The sequence below is a fragment of the Arabidopsis thaliana genome, chromosome 3, assembly GCF_000001735.4.
Source record: "Arabidopsis thaliana chromosome 3, partial sequence".
In the NCBI taxonomy this organism is placed as follows: Eukaryota; Viridiplantae; Streptophyta; class Magnoliopsida; order Brassicales; family Brassicaceae; genus Arabidopsis; species Arabidopsis thaliana.
The window spans coordinates 2,457,026-2,476,007 of NC_003074.8; the positions used below are offsets into that span (position 1 = coordinate 2,457,026).

General features: G+C 38.5%; 7 protein-coding genes and 1 long non-coding RNA gene across 17 annotated transcripts; 4 read left to right on the forward strand and 4 right to left on the reverse strand.

Moving 5' to 3' along the window:
* Position 1: 1 nt before the first annotated feature.
* On the forward strand, positions 2 to 2,527 carry AT3G07690 (6-phosphogluconate dehydrogenase family protein; the record flags this gene model as incomplete). 2 transcript variants are annotated; one of them, NM_111648.6, is made up of 5 exons in its annotated part: positions 2 to 840; positions 1,042 to 1,263; positions 1,357 to 1,634; positions 2,002 to 2,141; positions 2,227 to 2,527. In NM_111648.6, the coding sequence occupies exons 1-5, from the start codon at positions 207 to 209 to the stop codon at positions 2,351 to 2,353; spliced, it is 1,401 nt and encodes a 466-aa protein (NP_187426.3). In that variant the 5' UTR covers positions 2 to 206. The 2 variants fall into 2 exon arrangements, with proteins under 2 accessions (NP_187426.3, NP_001327632.1); NM_001337728.1 differs by having other exon boundaries at positions 83 to 840; positions 1,387 to 1,634; positions 2,227 to 2,353.
* AT3G02035 lies at positions 1,612 to 2,022 on the reverse strand. Its single transcript, NR_140881.1, has one exon. It is a non-coding gene; the product is annotated as an other RNA (long non-coding RNA).
* AT3G07700 (Protein kinase superfamily protein) lies at positions 2,466 to 6,940 on the reverse strand (the record flags this gene model as incomplete). 4 transcript variants are annotated; one of them, NM_111649.4, is made up of 18 exons in its annotated part: positions 6,644 to 6,932; positions 5,671 to 6,222; positions 5,429 to 5,572; positions 5,226 to 5,351; positions 5,026 to 5,113; positions 4,850 to 4,937; positions 4,680 to 4,773; positions 4,527 to 4,581; positions 4,352 to 4,443; positions 4,089 to 4,259; positions 3,965 to 4,021; positions 3,801 to 3,884; positions 3,629 to 3,713; positions 3,486 to 3,547; positions 3,309 to 3,383; positions 3,114 to 3,218; positions 2,848 to 2,989; positions 2,466 to 2,744 (listed from the first exon to the last, which is right to left on the reverse strand). In NM_111649.4, the coding sequence occupies exons 2-18, from the start codon at positions 6,214 to 6,216 to the stop codon at positions 2,671 to 2,673; spliced, it is 2,088 nt and encodes a 695-aa protein (NP_566315.1). In that variant the 5' UTR covers positions 6,217 to 6,222; positions 6,644 to 6,932. The 4 variants fall into 4 exon arrangements, with proteins under 4 accessions (NP_566315.1, NP_001319495.1, NP_001189839.1 ...); NM_001337729.1 differs by lacking the exon at positions 6,644 to 6,932 and adding an exon at positions 6,408 to 6,635; NM_180205.2 differs by lacking the exon at positions 6,644 to 6,932 and adding an exon at positions 6,528 to 6,617 and having other exon boundaries at positions 2,671 to 2,744.
* Positions 6,941 to 7,310: 370 nt separating this feature from the next.
* AT3G07710 (uncharacterized protein) lies at positions 7,311 to 7,748 on the reverse strand (the record flags this gene model as incomplete). The annotated part of the gene is made up of 1 exon (NM_111650.1): positions 7,311 to 7,748. The coding sequence occupies one exon, from the start codon at positions 7,746 to 7,748 to the stop codon at positions 7,311 to 7,313; it is 438 nt and encodes a 145-aa protein (NP_187428.1).
* A 461-nt stretch (positions 7,749 to 8,209) lies between these two features.
* AT3G07720 (Galactose oxidase/kelch repeat superfamily protein) lies at positions 8,210 to 10,245 on the forward strand. The gene is made up of 2 exons (NM_111651.3): positions 8,210 to 8,449; positions 9,055 to 10,245. The coding sequence occupies exons 1-2, from the start codon at positions 8,414 to 8,416 to the stop codon at positions 10,006 to 10,008; spliced, it is 990 nt and encodes a 329-aa protein (NP_566316.1). The 5' UTR covers positions 8,210 to 8,413; the 3' UTR covers positions 10,009 to 10,245.
* Positions 10,246 to 10,836: 591 nt separating this feature from the next.
* AT3G07730 (uncharacterized protein) lies at positions 10,837 to 12,776 on the forward strand. Of its 2 annotated transcripts, NM_001337731.1 has the most exons (3): positions 10,906 to 10,977; positions 11,147 to 11,519; positions 11,724 to 12,597. In NM_001337731.1, exons 2-3 carry the CDS (start codon positions 11,160 to 11,162, stop codon positions 12,579 to 12,581), a joined length of 1,218 nt encoding a protein of 405 aa, NP_001325801.1. In that variant the 5' UTR covers positions 10,906 to 10,977; positions 11,147 to 11,159; the 3' UTR covers positions 12,582 to 12,597. The 2 variants fall into 2 exon arrangements, with proteins under 2 accessions (NP_001319496.1, NP_001325801.1); NM_001337730.1 differs by having other exon boundaries at positions 10,837 to 10,977; positions 11,147 to 12,776.
* ADA2A (ADA2 2A) lies at positions 12,758 to 16,070 on the reverse strand. Of its 4 annotated transcripts, none has more exons than NM_111653.2 (13): positions 15,985 to 16,070; positions 15,695 to 15,756; positions 15,377 to 15,558; positions 15,162 to 15,227; positions 14,950 to 15,075; positions 14,799 to 14,871; positions 14,632 to 14,692; positions 14,484 to 14,542; positions 14,279 to 14,329; positions 13,963 to 14,191; positions 13,663 to 13,873; positions 13,292 to 13,570; positions 12,758 to 13,183 (listed from the first exon to the last, which is right to left on the reverse strand). In NM_111653.2, exons 1-13 carry the CDS (start codon positions 16,035 to 16,037, stop codon positions 12,989 to 12,991), a joined length of 1,647 nt encoding a protein of 548 aa, NP_566317.1. In that variant the 5' UTR covers positions 16,038 to 16,070; the 3' UTR covers positions 12,758 to 12,988. The 4 variants fall into 4 exon arrangements, with proteins under 4 accessions (NP_566317.1, NP_974251.1, NP_001078122.2 ...); NM_202522.1 differs by having other exon boundaries at positions 15,883 to 16,054; NM_001202911.1 differs by having other exon boundaries at positions 12,806 to 13,183; positions 15,356 to 15,558.
* Positions 16,071 to 16,168: 98 nt separating this feature from the next.
* On the forward strand, positions 16,169 to 18,550 carry AT3G07750 (3'-5'-exoribonuclease family protein). 2 transcript variants are annotated; one of them, NM_111654.4, is made up of 8 exons: positions 16,207 to 16,300; positions 16,453 to 16,583; positions 16,676 to 16,732; positions 16,821 to 16,913; positions 17,115 to 17,193; positions 17,288 to 17,412; positions 17,720 to 17,863; positions 17,954 to 18,550. In NM_111654.4, the coding sequence occupies exons 2-8, from the start codon at positions 16,461 to 16,463 to the stop codon at positions 18,191 to 18,193; spliced, it is 861 nt and encodes a 286-aa protein (NP_566318.1). In that variant the 5' UTR covers positions 16,207 to 16,300; positions 16,453 to 16,460; the 3' UTR covers positions 18,194 to 18,550. The 2 variants fall into 2 exon arrangements, with proteins under 2 accessions (NP_001319497.1, NP_566318.1); NM_001337732.1 differs by having other exon boundaries at positions 16,169 to 16,583; positions 17,954 to 18,511.
* The last annotated feature ends 432 nt before the right edge of the window (positions 18,551 to 18,982 follow it).

Below are 18,982 nucleotides of genomic sequence, written 5' to 3' on the forward strand. Positions count from 1 at the left end.
CCAGAGTAGATAGATAAAGCCAGCTATCATTTTCTTAGTCGTCGTACAAGTTACCTGAAAATAAAATAAAAACACAAACTTTCCTGAAAAAGTCGTCTCCAGTTTTAAGCATTGATAAATCCGACAAGAAGTCCGATTTTGTTCCATAGCTTGCTTGTGTTTTTAGTGGATTGAGTCACTGAAAGAGAAATCATAAGGCTTTGTTGATGATGGATCATTTGGTGGAGACGAATTCAGTTCCGAGCAGATTGGTGGAAGAAAGGCTTGATGAGATTCGTAGAGTAATGGGTAAAGCTGATGACGACCCGTTAAGGATCGTTGGTGTAGGAGCTGGTGCTTGGGGAAGCGTTTTCATTGCAATGTTGCAGGAAAATTACGGTAAGTTTAGGGGCAAAGTTAGTGTGAGAATCTGGAGAAGAGGAGGCAGAGCAATCGATAAAGCCACAGCTGAACATTTGTTCGAAGTGATTAATTCGAGGGAAGAATTGTTGAGGAGGTTGATAAGAAGGTGTGCTTATCTCAAGTATGTGGAAGCTAGATTAGGGGATAGGGTTTTATATGCTGATGAGATATTGAAAGATGGGTTTTGCTTGAATATGATTGAGACTCCTTTGTGTCCTTTGAAAGTTGTGACTAATCTTCAAGAAGCTGTTTGGGATGCTGATATTGTCATCAATGGTTTACCATCAACTGAGACGTTTCAGGTGTTCAATGAGATTAGTAAGTATTGGAAAGAGAGGGTTAATGCTCCTGTTATTATCTCTTTGGCTAAAGGTGTGGAAGCAGAGTTTGAGCCTCATCCTCGGATTGTTACTCCTACGCAAATGATCCATCGAGCGAGTAAATTCACTTCCCATTGTCTTTTATCTGATTGCTAGATGAATATTTGATATCATCTTCCTTAGTATTTTTGTTGATGTAGAGAAACTTTCTATTTTTATTAAGGTTATATGAGTATTGACTGTGTTGGCGTTGAAGTGTATGATCAGTAGTTGTTGTCATTGGAAATTCTACAGTTTGCTTGTCATATTCTCTTTGCAGCTGGTATTCCTCTTGAGAACATTCTCTACCTTGGGGGACCTAATATTGCTTCCGAGGTATACAATAAAGAGTACGCCAATGCACGGATTTGCGGGTCTGAAAAATGGAGGAAGCCTTTGGGAAAGTTTCTAAGGCAGTCTCATTTCATAGTCTGGGATAATAGTGACCTCATTACTCATGAAGTAATGGGTGGCTTGAAGAATGTTTATGCCATTGGTGCAGGTAAGATCAGGTGTCTTAAATGGTTATCTGAATAATAGTGATTCAAAGTAAATTACTGGAACTGGTGATCAGAGGTCAAAGTTTATGAGCTAGTGTTTGTTTTGGCGTTTTTGTATTCCACAGGAATGGTGGCTACACTGACTAAGGAAAGTGCTACCAGCAAATCAGTGTACTTTGCGCATTGTACTTCAGAGATGATTTTTATTACTCATTTATTGGCCAAGGAGCCAGAGAAACTCGCTGGGCCTTTGCTTGCGGATACCTATGTAACATTACTGAAAGGTCGTAATGCGTGGTACGGCCAGAAACTTGCAAAAGGAGAACTTAGCCTTGAAATGGGTGACAGCATCAAAGGCAAGGGAATGATTCAGGTACTCCATATATCTCAATGACTTCGGTTTTAAGTGTTAAATTAGCCTTAAATTATGTATGTTTGATATTGAGAATTTGTCGAATTTGTAACTTTCATCTGAGTCGAAATAGCAAGTGTCCATACCAGCAAAATTACTAAGAACTTTGTTCTGTATAATGTAAATTTATGTTCACAAAATCCAGTTTATAGCATAAAACAGTAAAGAGTATTGCACATTTCAAAGAAACTAAAGAATTTTGGAGATTGAATCTAAACGCCACTGAGAAAATACAAAATTCTGTCATACACTGTTGTTATCTTGTGGTCCTAGATTATTTATATGAAAGGCTAATGATGAAGTGCTTTGGATGATGTAATGTTCATAGGGGGTTTCTGCGGTGAAAGCATTTTTCGAGTTGTTGAACCAATCCTCGTTAAGTCTTCAACACCCTGAAGAGGGCAAGCCTGTAACTCCGGCTGAACTTTGTCCCATCTTAAAGATGCTCTACAGAATTCTTATAACAAGGTACTCTCATCTCTTTACTGGGTAAATAACATATCAACTTGGACCTCATTCATAAACATGATTCACACCTTGATGATGTTTTTAGAGAGTTCTCGTGTGAGGCGATTCTTGAGGCGCTGAGAGATGAAACGATGAATGACCCACGTGAACTCATCGAGATTGCTCACAGCCATCTCTTCTTCCAGCCATGGCTTCTTGGTCAGAAACCTTGAGCACTTTCTTCTGTATAAGTTCCCCTGCTAGGCTTTGGTGCAGACTTGTTTGTATTTTGAAGATTTATCAGAAATACGCAGAGTAGATAAGAGTTGTATACAATTTATAGTTGGAGAATAAAAGTTGTGTACTTTATAGTGAAACTCAGTCTCATATTATATCTTTGACTTTCCTTTCCTTAGAAACAGTTTTTATACAATTTATAAATATTGTGTATGGGAGCTAAAGATACATGCTATACCTATACATCACAAATTCTATATCTGATATTTGGAGCTTTAAAAGAATAAACTATCCACCAGACCACCAGTCATCATCATATCATCTTCTCAAATTTATCAAGCTTATTTACCCTTTGCATAGACCTCAGTACCAATAACATGAATATCCCTGCACACAAAAGAATATTTATGAAGCTTATGTATCCTTGTCATAGACCTGAAATATACCTGCATATACATCTACATGCACGTGTGTACAACAGCTTTGATACCTGCTCCAATGAAGGATCCATTGGCAACAAGCTGACTTCCTTGGTTGCTAAATGTAACCCCAATATTAAGTAGAGTTCCTCCAAGAACTGTATACATCGTCGCCATCTGCAGTATTGTCGCTTTCCGGGCTGCTCTTTCCGACTGAACCAATACGAACAAACAAAATCCACAATGGGTATCTATTGCTTTACAAAACCATGACAAAGCTTATTTACTTTAATACCAGTTCTGTCAGGGTGATTAGACCATGAAAAAACTGCTTTACCTCAAGAACCCGAACACGGAGTTTCAGATCGCCTGAATCGAGTTCTTTCACAAACTCTTCTATTCGCTGCACTCGATATGGCATAGACAGAGTAGAAGACCTGGCCTGTACAGGTTTTAAAGTTGAATTTAGTACAAATAGAAAGAAAAGAAGAAAAAACAGAGAAATGAAATAAAATACGAGGGAAAACATTACATCATCAGCCTGCTTTCTTATTTCTTGGACAAGCTGAGTTCCCGAGCGTTGCCTTTGTTTTAGATCCAGGAGTTCCTGTTTTTGTTGATATTCATGAGAATTGACACAATGATAAAAAAAGAGTAGACTGGCGATTGCAAAATATTTGGGTTTCGAGAAGAGAAAAGAGGTAAGAACCTGCGCATAAGGAGCCGCAACCTTCACAAAGGAAAATTCTGGATCAAGGATGTAACCAATACCTGCAAAATCAAAAGCATAACTGATGAGACTTGTGGAATATTATTACAAAAAGAAGATAAAAGAACAGATTGAATAGGCACCCTCAAGTGTGGAAAATGCTCGGATGACAAAGGTGAAAGTTGATGGGAAACGGAATGGCTGATCCTGGGAAATTGCAAACAGATCCTGCCATAGAAAGGAGGAATTTTTTAATGTAAGAACCACATAGAGATAGAGCTCAGCTTCTTTTTCAGGTACAGTTTTGATCGGTACCTCTCCAATAGCTGCCAAAGTCTGTTGCTGATCTGGTGATTGGCTTAATAGGTTGTCCAAGAAAAACTGAACAGATCTCCTTACCTAAAACAAACACGTATAAAGTTGCAATGAGATTACATATGTAAACTTCGCATAAATAAAGAGTGAGACTGTAAGGTTACCGATGAAAGATCTCCAGTGGGTTGAAGTGCTTCAAGGTCTATAAGGTTTTGCATGACCTGTAAAAACATTGAGTTAGTTTTCTTATTTTCAGATTGAGAATTAACCCTTGCAAGAAAAAATTACCTTTTTTGCATCTTTTTCATAAACAGAATAGAAGAGATCAAGTAATCTCTTCCGAGTAAATGTTTTGATCTCTCCCATCATGCCGAAGTCATAGTAGATGATTGATTCATCTACATCAATTGCAAGGTTTCCTGGGTGCGGATCCGCATGAAAGAAGCCGGTTTTGAGTATCTAAAACAGCCAAAACATGAACATAAGTTTGAACCATAAGAAAAAAAAGAAGACATGGACTTCAAGAACTGTTTTGCTATCTTGTTATTGACCTGTATAAGATAAGCTTCAATGGCCCGTGATGCGATTCTAGAACGGTTAAAACCCCGTGCAGCTAAGGCGTCCAAGTTGTTGATCTTAACACCTAATCACAGAAATCAATGAGTGTTTATACCGCTACATACTTTATCAAACGACACCAATATATTGGGTAGTTTCAACACGAACCTGGTACATACTCCAAAGTCAAGACCTTCATGGCAGAGTAATCCCAATAAACCAACTACAATGAAAACGAGATAACCAGAATGAGTTTCATCTATCCCACAACTATACAAGAACTTATCTCATGGGGGTTTTGGTTTAGCAAGTTAAACTTACAGGTACGCGGACCCAGTTTATATTCCGGAAGTCTCTCCGGAATCTGTCAGCGTTCTTAGCTTCGTTTATGTAGTCAATCTCTTGATACAAAATTCTGAAACCAAAGGAAATATCAGTCCTACATAGCCTGGAGCCACAAGTTATAACTACGTCTTGGGAAAACTACTTACAAGGCACATTCTTCATAGATACCAACCCAATCGTTTGTACCAAATGATTCACTTTTCTGGAAATACTCGGCAATCAGCTTCAGATTTCCTGATAAAATAAATTACGCCATTTTCAGCAATTCTCAAACATCCATGCAGGTATTCTATTATATAACTCAGAAGTTGTTACTACATACGTAGATCAATATCGAAAAGTTTCTTTAGTCCGGGTCTTTGTACTTTTACTACCACTTTCTCGCCATTGTGCAAAACAGCTCTGTGTACCTAAGGGAATACAATTTGAAAAATTATGATACAAACATCAATATCTAGATGAATTGCAAAGAAAACGATAAGCGAGTAGGCGTTCTTGAGGGTGTTGCTAAGTATTAGATACCTGACCAAGGCTAGCTGCAGCTATGGGTTGCTCTTCAAATTCTTTATACATTACACTAATAGGAGCCCCAAGTTCAGCCTCAATGAAGCGCTTTGCTTTCTCTGGAGAAAAAGCGGGGACTCTGTCCTGAAAACCAGTTTAAGAGAACAGTAAGAAACCAAATGCATAATTTCAAAAGTATGAATAAAGAAATAGCAAAGTACCTGCAACTTGGAAAGCTCATCCACGAATTCGCGCGGAAACAAGTCTGACCTAGTTGAAGACAACTGTCCCAGTTTGATAAACGTTGGACCAAGCTGCAATACACTCTCTCTCAACCATGAAGCTGTTTCTCTTCTTCTGCTTTTCTGATTATATAACAACAGGTGAAATTAATAAGAATCAGGACCAACAAAACATCAACCAATGAATCATTTAAATTAGACTAAAATGATGAAAGGTTTACCTGTTTTTCTTCTGTGAATCCTCCAACATAAGCCCATTTCGAATTATCGAACAAGATACGAATCCTCAGGGAAATAACAAATGACCAAACATCAATACTGCGTTGAAGTGAGCTATAATTCTCATCAGCCCAGCTAAAACCTTCATCAGAAGGAAGAACCCTAACTCCTTCAACCGGTGGAGGAAGGTACGATTCTGTTGTTTTCTTTGGTGCCTTAACCAAAGTTGACGCCGCACCATTAATGTTTCTACTACTAACCAAACTCGCTCCATTAACACCTTTCCCAGCCGATCCATTCACACCATCTTTCCTCTTCACCACCTCACTCGCAGGAACCATTTTGACTGAACGTCCATTGATTCCAACCTTAGAGGGCAATTCCGACTGTCTCATCTCAATACGAAATCTCTTAGACTTGCTGCCATAACACTGAGTGGCTTCCCCAGTGAAATGATTCTCCAAAGAGCTACTGAAACCAATAGCTTTGGTGACTCTTGCGGTCTCACCGCCATAGCAGCAGCTCTGAGAAGCTAATAAAGCCGCCATTTCCACCTAATTTACAAGAAACCAATTGAATAGACACAATCAAACAACAAAATTCAATAAGCTGGATTCATAAAACTGGAATGCATTGGAGAAAATTATGCGGCAAGCATCATTTGTATAATCTAAAGTTCTAAACTATAAAAGTATGACCAACACAAAATTTCTAGTGATAGAACTCCATTAAATCATACTTGAGCCTATTCAAAACCATCGAGTTCAACGACACCTCTAAATTATTGATTTGATAAGAGAATCACAACGATTCTCAGCCATGAAAAAGATATAAATAATCAGCGAACATTAACACGTACTATAGCAAGAGGAACCCAATTTTACTACAACCCAAACCTGTTCTGAACCTGGGATACCCAAAAGTAATTAAGAAAAACAAAACAAAAAACAGAGTAGAAATTAAGAAAAATGGAACCTTTATCAAAGTCCTGAATTGGGTTGACTGGTGAGACAAAGATCAACCCAGACCCAGAAATTTCGTAGCAGGAATCTGTAGAATCAGCTGTATTAAGTAGAGGAATTTCTTGGAACAGAGTCGAGAGAGAGAGAGGTAAGAGGACTAAGTTGCGTAATGGTGTCGTCCTTATGACTAATGAGACGTGTGTTGTTCCACCGAATTTTCCACCTTCCTACCAAAATCAATATTGAGACTTTGTGCGTAAATAGGAAAAAAATTGGATTTGATAGGACAGGGAAAATAATCTTTGTAACTTTTAGTGCCAAAATTAAGACAATAAGAGTTTTGGAAGATGCGTGTCCAGCTTCTACATCTCACGTTTATTGTGTGGACAGTTCGAAAGAGAGTGTTGAGCATCTTTTCTAACAATAAAATTAAAAGGATATAATTGCTCGTTAGTAATCCACTTAAAGGGGTTTAACCAATTTAAACGGTAAACTTTTTTAAGAGCAAGCAAAACAACAATGGTTCATTTCAAAAAGGAAAATGACAAAACTACATATTAACATATGAACAAAACTTGTGACGCTTCACCACATAGTTTGGCTTCTACATGATCGGATCATAGGCAGCTCCAAAACCGAAGTTCCACCCACCCAGACTACTATTGGAAGTCATTACTCTATCACAAAACCATTCGTCTAGTTTCTTCTTCCCAAGTATGAAATGTTGCATTTGCGAGTTCGGCTGAAAACGAATATTTCTTGCTCTTCAGTAGCGCCTCCTGAGCAAGTAATGACTTCCATTCACCGCTCAACTCTTTCCTTTCCTTGGCTCTAAGGCTCCTCAACTTCTGTAACATCTGCTTCTGTGCATAGTTGCTTAAATGCTGAAACAGTGTCGTCTCAAGCGCATCCTGTAAAGCGCACAGCTCATCAGCAGCACCATCTTCCTCCTTCTCCTTCTCATTAGCCTCATTCTCCATATGTTTGTCAACATTTTCAGAAGGTAATTTGTCATCATAAGAGTCGCCTTTTTTTGCAAATCCATCACCATTTCCAGGTTCACTGTTTGTCACTGCTTCAACTACCTCCCTATCCTTCCCACCAGTCTCATTCTCCATAGTTTTGTCAACATTTTCAGAAGGCAATTTGTCATTGCTCCCATCAACACATCAAGATTTATCTTTGCCCCATATCGCCATGGACAAGTCAAAAGCTTCAGAATCTTGGGGGTTACTAAAGCTAGGCAGCAGGATGAATCATTATGTTGGACCGTTAGTCTTCTTTTTTTTGCTTTCATAAACTTGTAAAAAATAAATAACCTCTTGTCAACAAATTTCATTTACATACTCCAAGCCCGTGGGCCAAAAGGATCGTACGGAGCCATTTTTTGTTGGTCCAAGACTCCAAGCGAAGAAGACTATGGACTTCTTGTATTATTAGCCAAAATTAAAATTTGAAGTTAGGTAACAAATTTATGGATTTAGGAAAATACGTTTATAATTGTATTTTCTTATTTAGACATTGCAAATCCCATGCCGTTTTCTTTTGTTGTTTTGTCAATTTCATGCCGTATGATTAAAGTTTACAATGCATTTTGTATAAGACAAATGCTTTTTGATAAAAGAATATTAAGGTACAAAAAAAGAAAAGGAAGGTAAAAAGATTCCTTTTTCCCTCTCTTTGGGCCTTAAATAGAGACAGAGACCGAAAGAAAGAGGAGAAACCTCACACAAAATTGGTCCTAAACGAGTCTCCTTCAGTCGTAATTTGCAGCAGAGCAACGATGGCAGCGACTCCAATGGAAGGCAAATGGGTTCAGGTCAGCTTTCTCGCCTTTGTGTTTCTCTTAGAGACGAATCTCGTTTCATCGGATATTACTTGTCTCATGTTTTCGGATTTTTATTGAATCGTACGAGACTTTCGGCTTTTGAAATTCTAATTTCGTTTTGGAATCTGTTTATTATTCTCTGTAAATCTGTCCAAGTTCTCTGTTAGATTGCTGATGTGATTATACACTTAGGTTCAATAATCATTTTGGTTCTACAACGAATCTCCTAGTTTATGCTTTCTCTGATCAATTTTGGATTTGTGGATGATGAGTTTGTCATTTATTGAATGGACTATGGATTATTCACCGGCAGAGTTGTTCATATCATGTTGATTAACAGTTTACTGATGGAGGAGGGTTTAATTTTGTAATCATCATCACATATAAGTATTTGAATTATTTATCTTGTGTAGACACTATTGGATTAGTAGACTATGACTTTGTCATTATTCAATTGACTAGTATTTGTGAATGCTGACTCAACTCTTTGTTTCTTTCTCATTGATTTCTGCTAATACTTTTTGTAATGTTGATTATAAAAACATTGTAAGATTTAGTATTTGAGTAATTTATGTTTTGTGTTATTTGTCATTCAGCTTAAACAGAAAGGAACCGGACCAGGAGCAAGAAGCTCTCATGCTATAGCTCTTGTGGGAAACAAAATGTATGCCTTTGGTGGCGAGTTTCAACCACGTGTTCCTGTTGACAACCAGCTCTACGTTTTCGACCTCGAAACTCAGACATGGTCTATCCAGGAAGCTTCTGGGGATGCTCCTCCTCCTAGAGTAGGTGTAGCCATGGCTGCAGTCGGACCCATCATCTATTTCTTTGGTGGCCGGGACTCGACTCACCAGGAGCTCAACGAGTTATACTGTTTTAACACTTTGACCAACCAGTGGAAACTACTCTCTTCAGGGGAAACCGGTCCACAGAACCGAAGCTACCACTCTATTACTGCGGATTCTCAGAACGTGTATGTGTTTGGTGGATGCGGAGTTGATGGGCGTCTCAACGATCTATGGGCTTACAATGTCGTTGATCAGAAATGGATTAAGTTCCCATCTCCGGGAGAAGCTTGTAGAGGAAGAGGCGGTCCAGGACTCGAGGTGGTTCAAGGAAAGATCTGGGTGGTATATGGATTCGCAGGAGAAGAAGCAGACGATGTCCACTGTTTCGACATAGCTAAAGGGGAATGGAAAGAAGTTGAGACAAAAGGCGAAAAACCGTCAGCAAGAAGTGTGTTTTCGACTGCGGTTGTTGGGAAACAGATACTGATATCTGGAGGAGAGATTGACCCGAGCGATCTGGGGCATATGGGAGCAGGATGTTTCACAGGTGACGCTTATGGGCTTGATACAGAGACGCTGGAATGGAGGAAATGGGAGGATGGGGTTGGATCGGTGGAGCATCCCGGTCCTAGAGGATGGTGCGCGTTTGCAGCTGGATCACGAGATGGTAAGCAAGGTCTGTTGGTTTATGGCGGGAACTCGCCGAGCAATGATAGGCTTGATGATATCTTCTTCTTCACTCCCAACACTCTACTCAAGTGATTGGTAACTAAGTATGGTTTGGTTTTCTTGCCGGTGAGAGGGGCTGTGTGAATGTTCCTTTTTTTTTAGTTTCCTTTTGGATTGGATGAACTATGAAGATGTGTGATGTGTTTCATTTTCCTCTGTTATTTGTAATTAAATAATCGAAATTTTTCATTAAAGAAGATAACGAATAACATCAGCTTAATGGTTATTTTAGCAACTAAACCATAATAGAGATACACAACTAAGGATGAGAGCATCAATGGAAGCTTTGAATTCTATTTATTACCCACTCACTCTCTGTCTCATTGAGTCAGTAGTTGATAGGTATTTAATTGCAAGAATCTCTCTATATTGGCAAAAACAAGGTCAAATAAAAGTTTGTTTTGCGAATACCAAATCCATCAAAAGATACATTGGTTTACCTTGCAAAATTATTCAAAATATCTCGTTTTGGGGAAAAGATGTTGCAGTTTGCTACTCACACGACACACACCAACCTATATTTAATACTCACTGAACAAGTAACCCAATGCATGCTCTTGTTTCCCACACTCCCACAAATCATAAAATACAATTATGTTATTATTTCGTATATCGGGTTATTATGTTATTTTTAACTTTTATTTAGTTATGCGATATTTCCTTATTTCTAACTCTTAAGGTTGGCGAAAAAGGAAAAAAAAACTCTTAATATGGTGAGAAAATATGAAATATATGACGTGGATTTTCCTTAGGTCTCTTTAACTATTTTGTCTGATAACAATAATTGGTTTATAGCTTTGGCGTATAGCCTCCTTAAGTGTTATCTCACGTCTCTTCATATTCTGCTTCTCTCAGAAATTTCCTTAATTATTATAGCAAAATTTGATCTGCATTTAAACCCTAATATTTACGTTATATCATTAATTTCTTCTTCTTTCCGTTTCTTATTTTAGGAGAATAATTTGCTCAGTTTAGTGTTCACAAGCAGAGTCGCTCTAAACGGTATGCTCGATTCTGCGTCCTTTTTTTGCTCCTTCTATGTTTTATCTTTCTAGCTTTCATAGTTTTTTTTTTCCTGCATTATGGTTTCAGCGACAACGGATTGATCGTTTTAGGGTTTTTACTTCCATAATTATTTCCTAATTTTTTCTATTTTTAATCAATTTAATAGAGTGTTGATTGCGATGAAGAAGAAAGCCATTGTGATTGATGATGGATATACAAGGTTTATGGTGAATGAAATGTCTGAAAAAATCGATGTTCCAATTATCTGTCTTGACGAAGATGATGATGATGATGATCTTATGGTTGATAAGGAGTACAACGTCTTCTTGGATCATCTTCGAAGAGGTGATAAGAAAAGTTCAAGCACTCGCCTTGAAGTTGACAATGGAGCATCTGACATTCGTAGATTAAAGATCTTTTCTTGTGATTCAAAGAGATCTAAGCTTGGGAATGAGAATCCAGTGAAGAACAGAGTTAATCAACAGAGCAAGAGGAAAACTGTTGGAGTTGAGGTTGAAAGAGTTAAAATCCGAGAAATCATTCAAAGAGACAACAGAGTTGCTGAACGAAGAAAGCGGAGGATCGCAGAGTTAGAAGCTGCAAAGACTTCAAGAGACGTTCCTTCACTCGAAACCCAACAAGAAGACATTCAACAACGAGACAACAAAGTTAGGAAACTTTCCGAGTCAAAGGCTGAGACTTTAAGAAGAGATGATGTTCCATTGGTTAAAACTCAAGAAGACATTCAAAGAGACAACAGAGTTGCTGAACGAAGAAAGAGGAAATGTGACGATGCTTTAATAAAAGATGTTCCATTGGTTAGAACTGAAGAAGACAAGAGGGTTGCTGTGGAGATTGATCACGTAGAGCGAGTACATAGAGTTACAGAGGTTAATGATGTAGATGAGACTTCTTCAAGGAGCAAAGAAGTTTTTGTAGGGAGAAGGAAGAAGAATGAGGGGAGTGAAGCGGTTGTGGATAAGGATTACATGAGGTACCTCACATGGCTTGTAGATTCTCTTAGCGATTCGACAACTGAGCCAATGGAAAATCTTCAGAAAGATGATATGGATACTCTAAAAGAATCGACAATGGTACCTGAATTGGATCCACTAGTAGAAGTGAAGGTTGAACCACATGATGATTGGTCTGATTATATAATTGCGATGGGTGATTCCCCTTTTTTGGATGGAGAGGAGTGTACACCGTTTGTGGCGTCCAAGAAAGTGGTTGATCTTGATGAAGGAAGCAAAGAGAATGAAAGTAGTAGCAGTTGGTTTAGAAAGGAGCTAATGGATGTTTTGAAAAATCCATATGATGAAGGAGAGATGAAGCAGCTCCATCGTTACGTATCAATCCATAAAAAAATGACTCGATGCAGAGAACTACGAAAGGGAAGAGGATCTGATTATGAGACTGACGAACTGGGACAATCTTATCTAGAAAGTTTCCCTGATTTCGAAAAAGAATACAAGCTTGTGGTTGGTGTTGATAAGGCAAGAGCTTTGAAGTTGCTGCGTGGCTTTTTCTTTTACTTGAAATATGTTTCTCATGATGGTGTTTTCAAGCCTTGGGAGAAGACTCAAAGTTGGCAACCTTAGAAATGGTAAAGCTTTTGGCTTCATGTAGATTAAGTTTTTGGATTTCTGTCTGTTTTTTTTTTTTTCTTTGTTGTTGGATGGCAATCTGATCCAGTGTAGTTTCTTGTAACCAAAGAATCTGGTTTTATTTAGGTTTTTCCTGAAAACTGATGCAATGTCTCAAGACTTTCTGATCTCATATAACAAAAATTGAAGGAATCAGATGAGTGAAGGCATTACAATATTCAGTTTAAACGTTGTATCAAAAAATCTGAAACAGCCTTTGAAGGTCATAACAATCAGACATTGTCAAGTTGTCGAAACTAACAGAGAACAAGATGTGTAACCAAAATCAGCATCACCTTCCTTTATATTTACATGGCTAATATATGTTCGAGAAGTACATGTTAGGACCATGAAGCTATGAGTCATGTTGAGTCACCTATTCCCTTATGAACCAGCATATCATATACTCTGTCTACTTTACTCGGCTCTACTTTGAAGAAGCTATAAGCATCAGACTTTTTCTTTATCTGCCCCTTCTTTATTTCTCTTGTTAAGATATCCAACATCTTCAAATAGTGTACAGGCAGTATTCTGGTCTCATTGCACATCTTCTTTTCCTGCACAAAAAACAGCTTCAATCTCTCAAACCATAGGAATAATGTCAACAAATCAACAAAATCACAAATAAGATGACAAACATCAAGTTTGAAAATTATTGTTCTTACGGTCTCTGAGAGTAAGTCAGCTCCAAGGAGACCATCAACATCCCAAGTGTCCAAACCGCTGTATATTCTTGGAGGTGTGACCTTTGGCAGTGAGTCAGAACCAAAGGGATGCAAATTTCTGGGTAACCCTCTTGGACTTTTTAGTGTTTTACCGGCTATACTGCCTGGTGCACCGTGGTTAAGCCGCAGCAGCATACTTTCTTCAGCTTCCTTCTTTCTCTTCTCTTCTATAAATCTATTTGCGTCTGAAGTTGTCCTGCAACCAGCAGTTCTAGCTTCCTGCAACATTTATTAAAAGCTCAACTTAATGTTCCCACCTAATTGAGTTTGTAATCCAGTACTCAAGCTTGGTAAAATTTTAAGCATCAAACCTGAAGATCCTCGATTCTTCTGAGAATTTGGTGCTCTTCAATGACTTTCTTAATCAGTTCCTTGTGCTCTTCTTTGGATTGGAACCGCGCAAACACTTTACAGCTTTTATATATTTTTCTCTCCTCTGCTGAAAGGCTCATCTCATATTGATCAGGGTACAACAAGTTTCTTTCCAGAACAAATTCCTTCCTCCGCTTCCTCTCATCAAGCCTGCCAACAAAGGCACAATCTTGGCTTGTAGCATTGGCTTATGAAAAAATTCTCCGGTTTAAAAATGGTTGTTCCTGTGATAAGTGTACCTTTTCGAGTAAATACGAAGAACCTGCAGTTTCTGCTCACGCTCAGCATCTGTGTCAGAATCCTTAAATTCCATGTCAGCAAGCAGTTGCTCAGCATCGTTGTCATGTTCGATCTCAAATTCTTCCCTCTTTAGATTGTAACCATATAACTCTGTTACTAATGGAACTTTCTCTCCAGGAAGTCTGAGTTTCTTCTCCCCGACACTCCTGTCAGATTGTTGTTTTGCAGCTAAGACACAAGGGCCGTTAACTACCTTTAGTTTTTGTTCGCGTAAATATCACTTTGCATAAAAACTTGTTCCAGTATATAACAAACCTTCCAACTTGATGATGTCCTTAGCCTGCGGTACATTGCCTTTCTTCTTGACTGTACAATAAAAAGTATTACTTTACATATGGAATCATGGAAGAGATAATATTTGGGGTCGTAGTACGAAATGCGGATGATTTGCGTCCTTAGCCATAAATCTAAGTGCAAATAATGTCTACAATTTTATATAGATAAAAGCATTTTCACATACCTCCAGCTAAGGCAGACAAAGGTGGATCTATTTCATTGACCTTCCCTGAAGCTTCGTGTCTGCCCATGGAAACATAATAGTACTTTTAAAAAGGTGCATTCAACATTGTAAACGTAGGTAAACTATTGTTACAAGCATAAGTATATACTTGATTTCAGCTGACACAGGTAACTCTTCTTTTGGAGATAGCCTCACAAATGCAGGTATTTCTGTGACAAATAGTAAACAGAGCTCAGCATCCTCCTTTTTTCAGTCAAGGTTAATATACGAGTCCCAAATCAACAAGAAACCCCGCTAATAGATTTTAAAGCTGACCTGTTTTGACTGCACTATCTTTACTCATAGCAAGCAGCTCATCTTTGCTCTTTCCAATAGTATGGGACAAGTCCTACAGAGCGGGGAGCTAGAGTAAATAAACAAGCTAGGTTCAACTATCTGACGATCATGTGTTTTCATCAGTCCTTACCGGAAGTGGAAAGCATGGTGACTGCATGTAAGCAGAATTGAAGTGTTTAATACATTCTGTCGTTGTCTTACTACCAACATGGTCTGCAACTTCTTTCCAATTGCCAAACCCGTATGTCGCAATGGCCTAACACAGTCAATTTACTTCCCAATAGTCAGATGGAATCTCTATATAGACATGGGAGTGTACAATCAGAAACGATTAATGATTACCTCAAGAAGGAGTATCTCTTCATCGGCATTCCAATCAGAAGTAACAAGCGAAAAAGACAAATTGTCCTGTCAAACAAAAGGGTAGATTCAATACAAACAAAAATACAACCATAGAACATTTTCTTTGTTTTAAACACAATCACTAATCTAATTACTTTTCAGCTGACAAAGCGTTGAATTGAATTCAAATATACTGCTCGGCGTTGGAAACTAACCATAACACGATATGGGTGACTGTTCTTGTGACGATTAAGTTCAACGCCGACAGAAAAGCATTCCACACAAAGATCAAAGTCCATACAAACAGCACATTTGAAACGAACCAAACCAGACAGATCTTTATCGCAATAGTTACAACAGTAAAGGCCAGGTTTCCTCTCATTCCCAGCTTCAATTCCTACAATGTATTGGTACATGTAAGAACTTTTGGAAAACGCAGCTTGGTACATGATACATCAATGCATATCTATCCACAGCAGAAACTTTAGTCCTATCAGTATCACACCTAATTGCACAAGTAAACGGAAACCTACCGGTGGAAATTGATGCCGCAGCATTCTCAGGACCCAATGATATCTTTTTCCTTTTTGATTTTCTGAAACAGCCAAAATCATCAAAATTAGGATAAAGACAAGAGACGACAGCAGTATGAAATCAAGAGCCACCCACAAGTACCAAAAGAACTCCGATTCAGATAATCAAACACAGCTAAGTGGATTACCAGATATTGAAATGTTTTCGCAAAGACAAGTAAGTAATTGAACAGAGAAAACCCTAGAAGACTTCGAGCTAAGATGGACAAAGAACGAAACTTTAAACGAACCCTGGATTCAGGTCTTCCTCAGCAGGACGAGAAGCTAGTTTCGAACGACCCATCGGCACCAAGCTCGCACTTCTTCCCGGCAGATTGAAGAAAAAACCAGAAGAGCGAGAAAACGCTAAAAAGCAGTGAAAAAATGGTAAGTCGGTAAATGACTAAATTACCCTTAACAAGTGTCAATAATTATGTTCACGCCATCTTTAAACCCTACGGCAGTTGTCAGTGGTCACGTCTCTCTCTTAACCTAACCAATCCAAAGTTGCCGCTAGGGTCACCGGAAAACTTCAGAGTTGTGTCTTCTATTGAATTCTCCGGGAAGGTAAAGAAGATTAGTGGGTTTTGATTGTGCTGTATAAAGATGTGTACTTTGTTTGAGCTGTCTCTTAAACCCTAGCACCAATCCGTGAACCTTGAAGTTTGTCATTCCGGTAGAAATTCCTCAGCAGTTGATCTAATTCGTTCTCTGTGTAGTATTAGTGATGGGGCTTTCTCTTGGGGAACAACATTTCATTAAAGGTGGGATTGCTCAAGATCTTCGAACTGATGGTCGGAAAAGATTGACTTACCGTCCTATCTACGTCGAAACCGGTGTTATTCCGCAGGTAGTGTAATCTCCTAGAGCTCGTCCGCTTCTCATTGTTGCTTCCCAGTTGTTTAACAGATATGTTCTTTCTCTTGTTTTTGTTGGCTCTAGGCTAATGGTTCAGCGAGAGTTAGAATTGGTGGAACCGATGTGATTGCTAGTGTAAAGGTACTTCCTTTGTTCTCTCTGCTACTGTTCTATTGTTGAATGGGAAGTGCTATTGTAGATGTTACCCAGTAATCTTGTGTAATTGCAGGCTGAAATTGGGAGGCCAAGTTCACTTCAACCCGATAAAGGAAAGGTTGCAGTTTTCATTGATTGCAGTCCAACAGCTGAACCGACATTTGGGGTGAGCTTTTCTTTTATTTCGTTTGGTTTTGGTTCTATCTAGCACTTGTCACACCCGTTCTATCGTTCTATTGGTGTTTCTCTTACTAGTGGAATTGTTCAACATGAGATTTTGGTTATCATTACTTTTCTTCAGAATCTCCTAAATTCTACTGTGTTAAGTCTTTAGGCGGCTAATTCTTTGTGATATGTTGTTACTTAGGGGAGAGGAGGTGAGGAATTGTCTTCTGAGCTTGCTTTGGCTCTTCAAAGATGTCTTCTGGGTGGCAAAAGTGGAGCAGGTCTGCAATCATGTTTATGCAATGCTTTTTTTTACCTGCACACTGTTACGCTTTCTGTTTGTAACGTTTATAGCAATTCATGTTTTGGTACCAGGAGCTGGAATAAATTTATCTTCGCTTTTAATCAAAGAAGGAAAAGTTTGCTGGGACCTTTATATTGATGGTCTTGTCATTAGTTCGGATGGGAATCTATTGGATGCCCTGGGTGCTGCCATTAAGGTAATTCTTGTGATGTGTGTTTGGTTTTCTCTCTTAACCCTTAGTCTCAGGTTTTAGTTACGAATGTTAGTGAGTAAATCATACCCATCAATCAGAATCATGAGAAAGGAAAGGCCAGAGAATATAGGAAACGAAAGGGAATGGGTCTTTAGTTAAGTGTATATAGATTAGCTCAATGTAGTTGTCTTGTTATTGGTTTTAGTAGCTTTACGATATGTTTCCAATTGATAGTTTAAGCAACCCAAAAGTCATCTTTCCTCAAGGCTGATCACATGCTTTAATGCACTTGTTGACTATACTCCTGCAGGCTGCTTTAACCAACACGGCCATCCCAAAAGTCAATGTTTCAGCTGAAGTAGCAGATGATGAGCAACCAGAGATTGACATCAGCGACGAGGAATATCTTCAATTTGACACTTCCAGTGTCCCGGTCATAGTCACGTTAACAAAAGTAATCGAATCTCACTTTTCTTGATTCACATCGACATCTTCTTATGTACATTTCGCTAATCTTTTACCATGCTGTCCTTGGTTTTTGCAGGTGGGAACGCATTACATAGTTGATGCAACAGCAGAAGAGGAGTCTCAGATGAGCTCAGCTGTATCTATATCTGTGAATCGGACAGGCCATATATGTGGGTTAACCAAACGAAGCGGGTCTGGCTTAGACCCAAGCGTCATCCTTGACATGATCTCTGTTGCCAAGCATGTGACAGAGACTCTGATGAGCAAACTTGATTCAGAGATTTCAGCCGCAGAGGCCTGCGAAGACGAATCTTGACTCTTGAGTCTCAGAGAATCAAAGTTTCAAGATGAAACATGTTAGCAAGGGATCAACAATATTTGTATCTGTGGAAAATCTTATACGAAGTCAGAACAGATTAAGCTAATCAAAATCCTTTTTCCTATGTTCTAATGTTCCATGCTTTGTGATAGTAAAGGTGATATTTTTGCCATTATAGTATTAGTAACATTATATCTCATCTAGGGATTATTAAAAGAGGCGTTCCTTGGATCTCTGTGTTTAAAGTGAAAGACATAACAAGTTACAAAAGGATTTGTGATATTTTGGGAGGAGGAAATGAGAATGGAGATGAGGTCAGCAAATGAAATTAAGTGGACTTGGAAAAAAGAGAAGATTGGTGGTCCATGATTAAGCTCAAAGGTCAAAAGAGTGTGTGAGCAGTGTTGGTCACGTGTATCTCAGCTTCGGGTTTGGTAAAAATGGCTTTGAAACATTCAATTGTTTTCTGTAAAACTCCCAAATCCGATACTATTCACATTTGTTTCCTCCTTCATTTCATAACAAGCAAGCTGGCAGAGAAAATTTGGTAGTCATCTATTATGTCATAGAATTATGATATGGTACATACTACAAAACAACAAAAGGAGGGAGCAAATAGAAAGCGTTAAATGGCAAAACTCAACGAATTTACGTATATTCCGATGAACTAACTAACAATGATATTGATAACTGTTTTTGCGAATCAACTAACATCGTTTCCACATTTAAATTGTGACTAGCATAAACAATTAAAAAGTAAGATTTGAAAATCAGTCGGTTAACTAA

Coding starts and splice junctions, on each gene's coding strand:
- AT3G07720 (NM_111651.3), top strand. CDS start 8,414: ATGGCAGCGACTCCAATGGAAGGCAAATGGGTTCAG. Junction 8,450..9,054: donor TGGAAGGCAAATGGGTTCAG/GTCAGCTTTCTC, acceptor TTTGTCATTCAG/CTTAAACAGAAAGGAACCGG.
- ADA2A (NM_001202911.1), bottom strand. CDS start 16,037: ATGGGTCGTTCGAAACTAGCTTCTCGTCCTGCTGAGGAAGACCTGAAT. Junction 15,757..15,984: donor GAGGAAGACCTGAATCCAGG/GTTCGTTTAAAG, acceptor TGGCTGTTTCAG/AAAATCAAAAAGGAAAAAGA. Junction 13,874..13,962: donor CTTCGTATTTACTCGAAAAG/GTACACTTATCA, acceptor CTTTGTTGGCAG/GCTTGATGAGAGGAAGCGGA.
- AT3G07730 (NM_001337730.1), top strand. CDS start 11,160: ATGAAGAAGAAAGCCATTGTGATTGATGATGGATATACAAGGTTTATG.
- AT3G07750 (NM_001337732.1), top strand. CDS start 16,461: ATGGGGCTTTCTCTTGGGGAACAACATTTCATTAAAGGTGGGATTGCT. Junction 16,584..16,675: donor AAACCGGTGTTATTCCGCAG/GTAGTGTAATCT, acceptor TGTTGGCTCTAG/GCTAATGGTTCAGCGAGAGT. Junction 17,864..17,953: donor TCATAGTCACGTTAACAAAA/GTAATCGAATCT, acceptor TGGTTTTTGCAG/GTGGGAACGCATTACATAGT.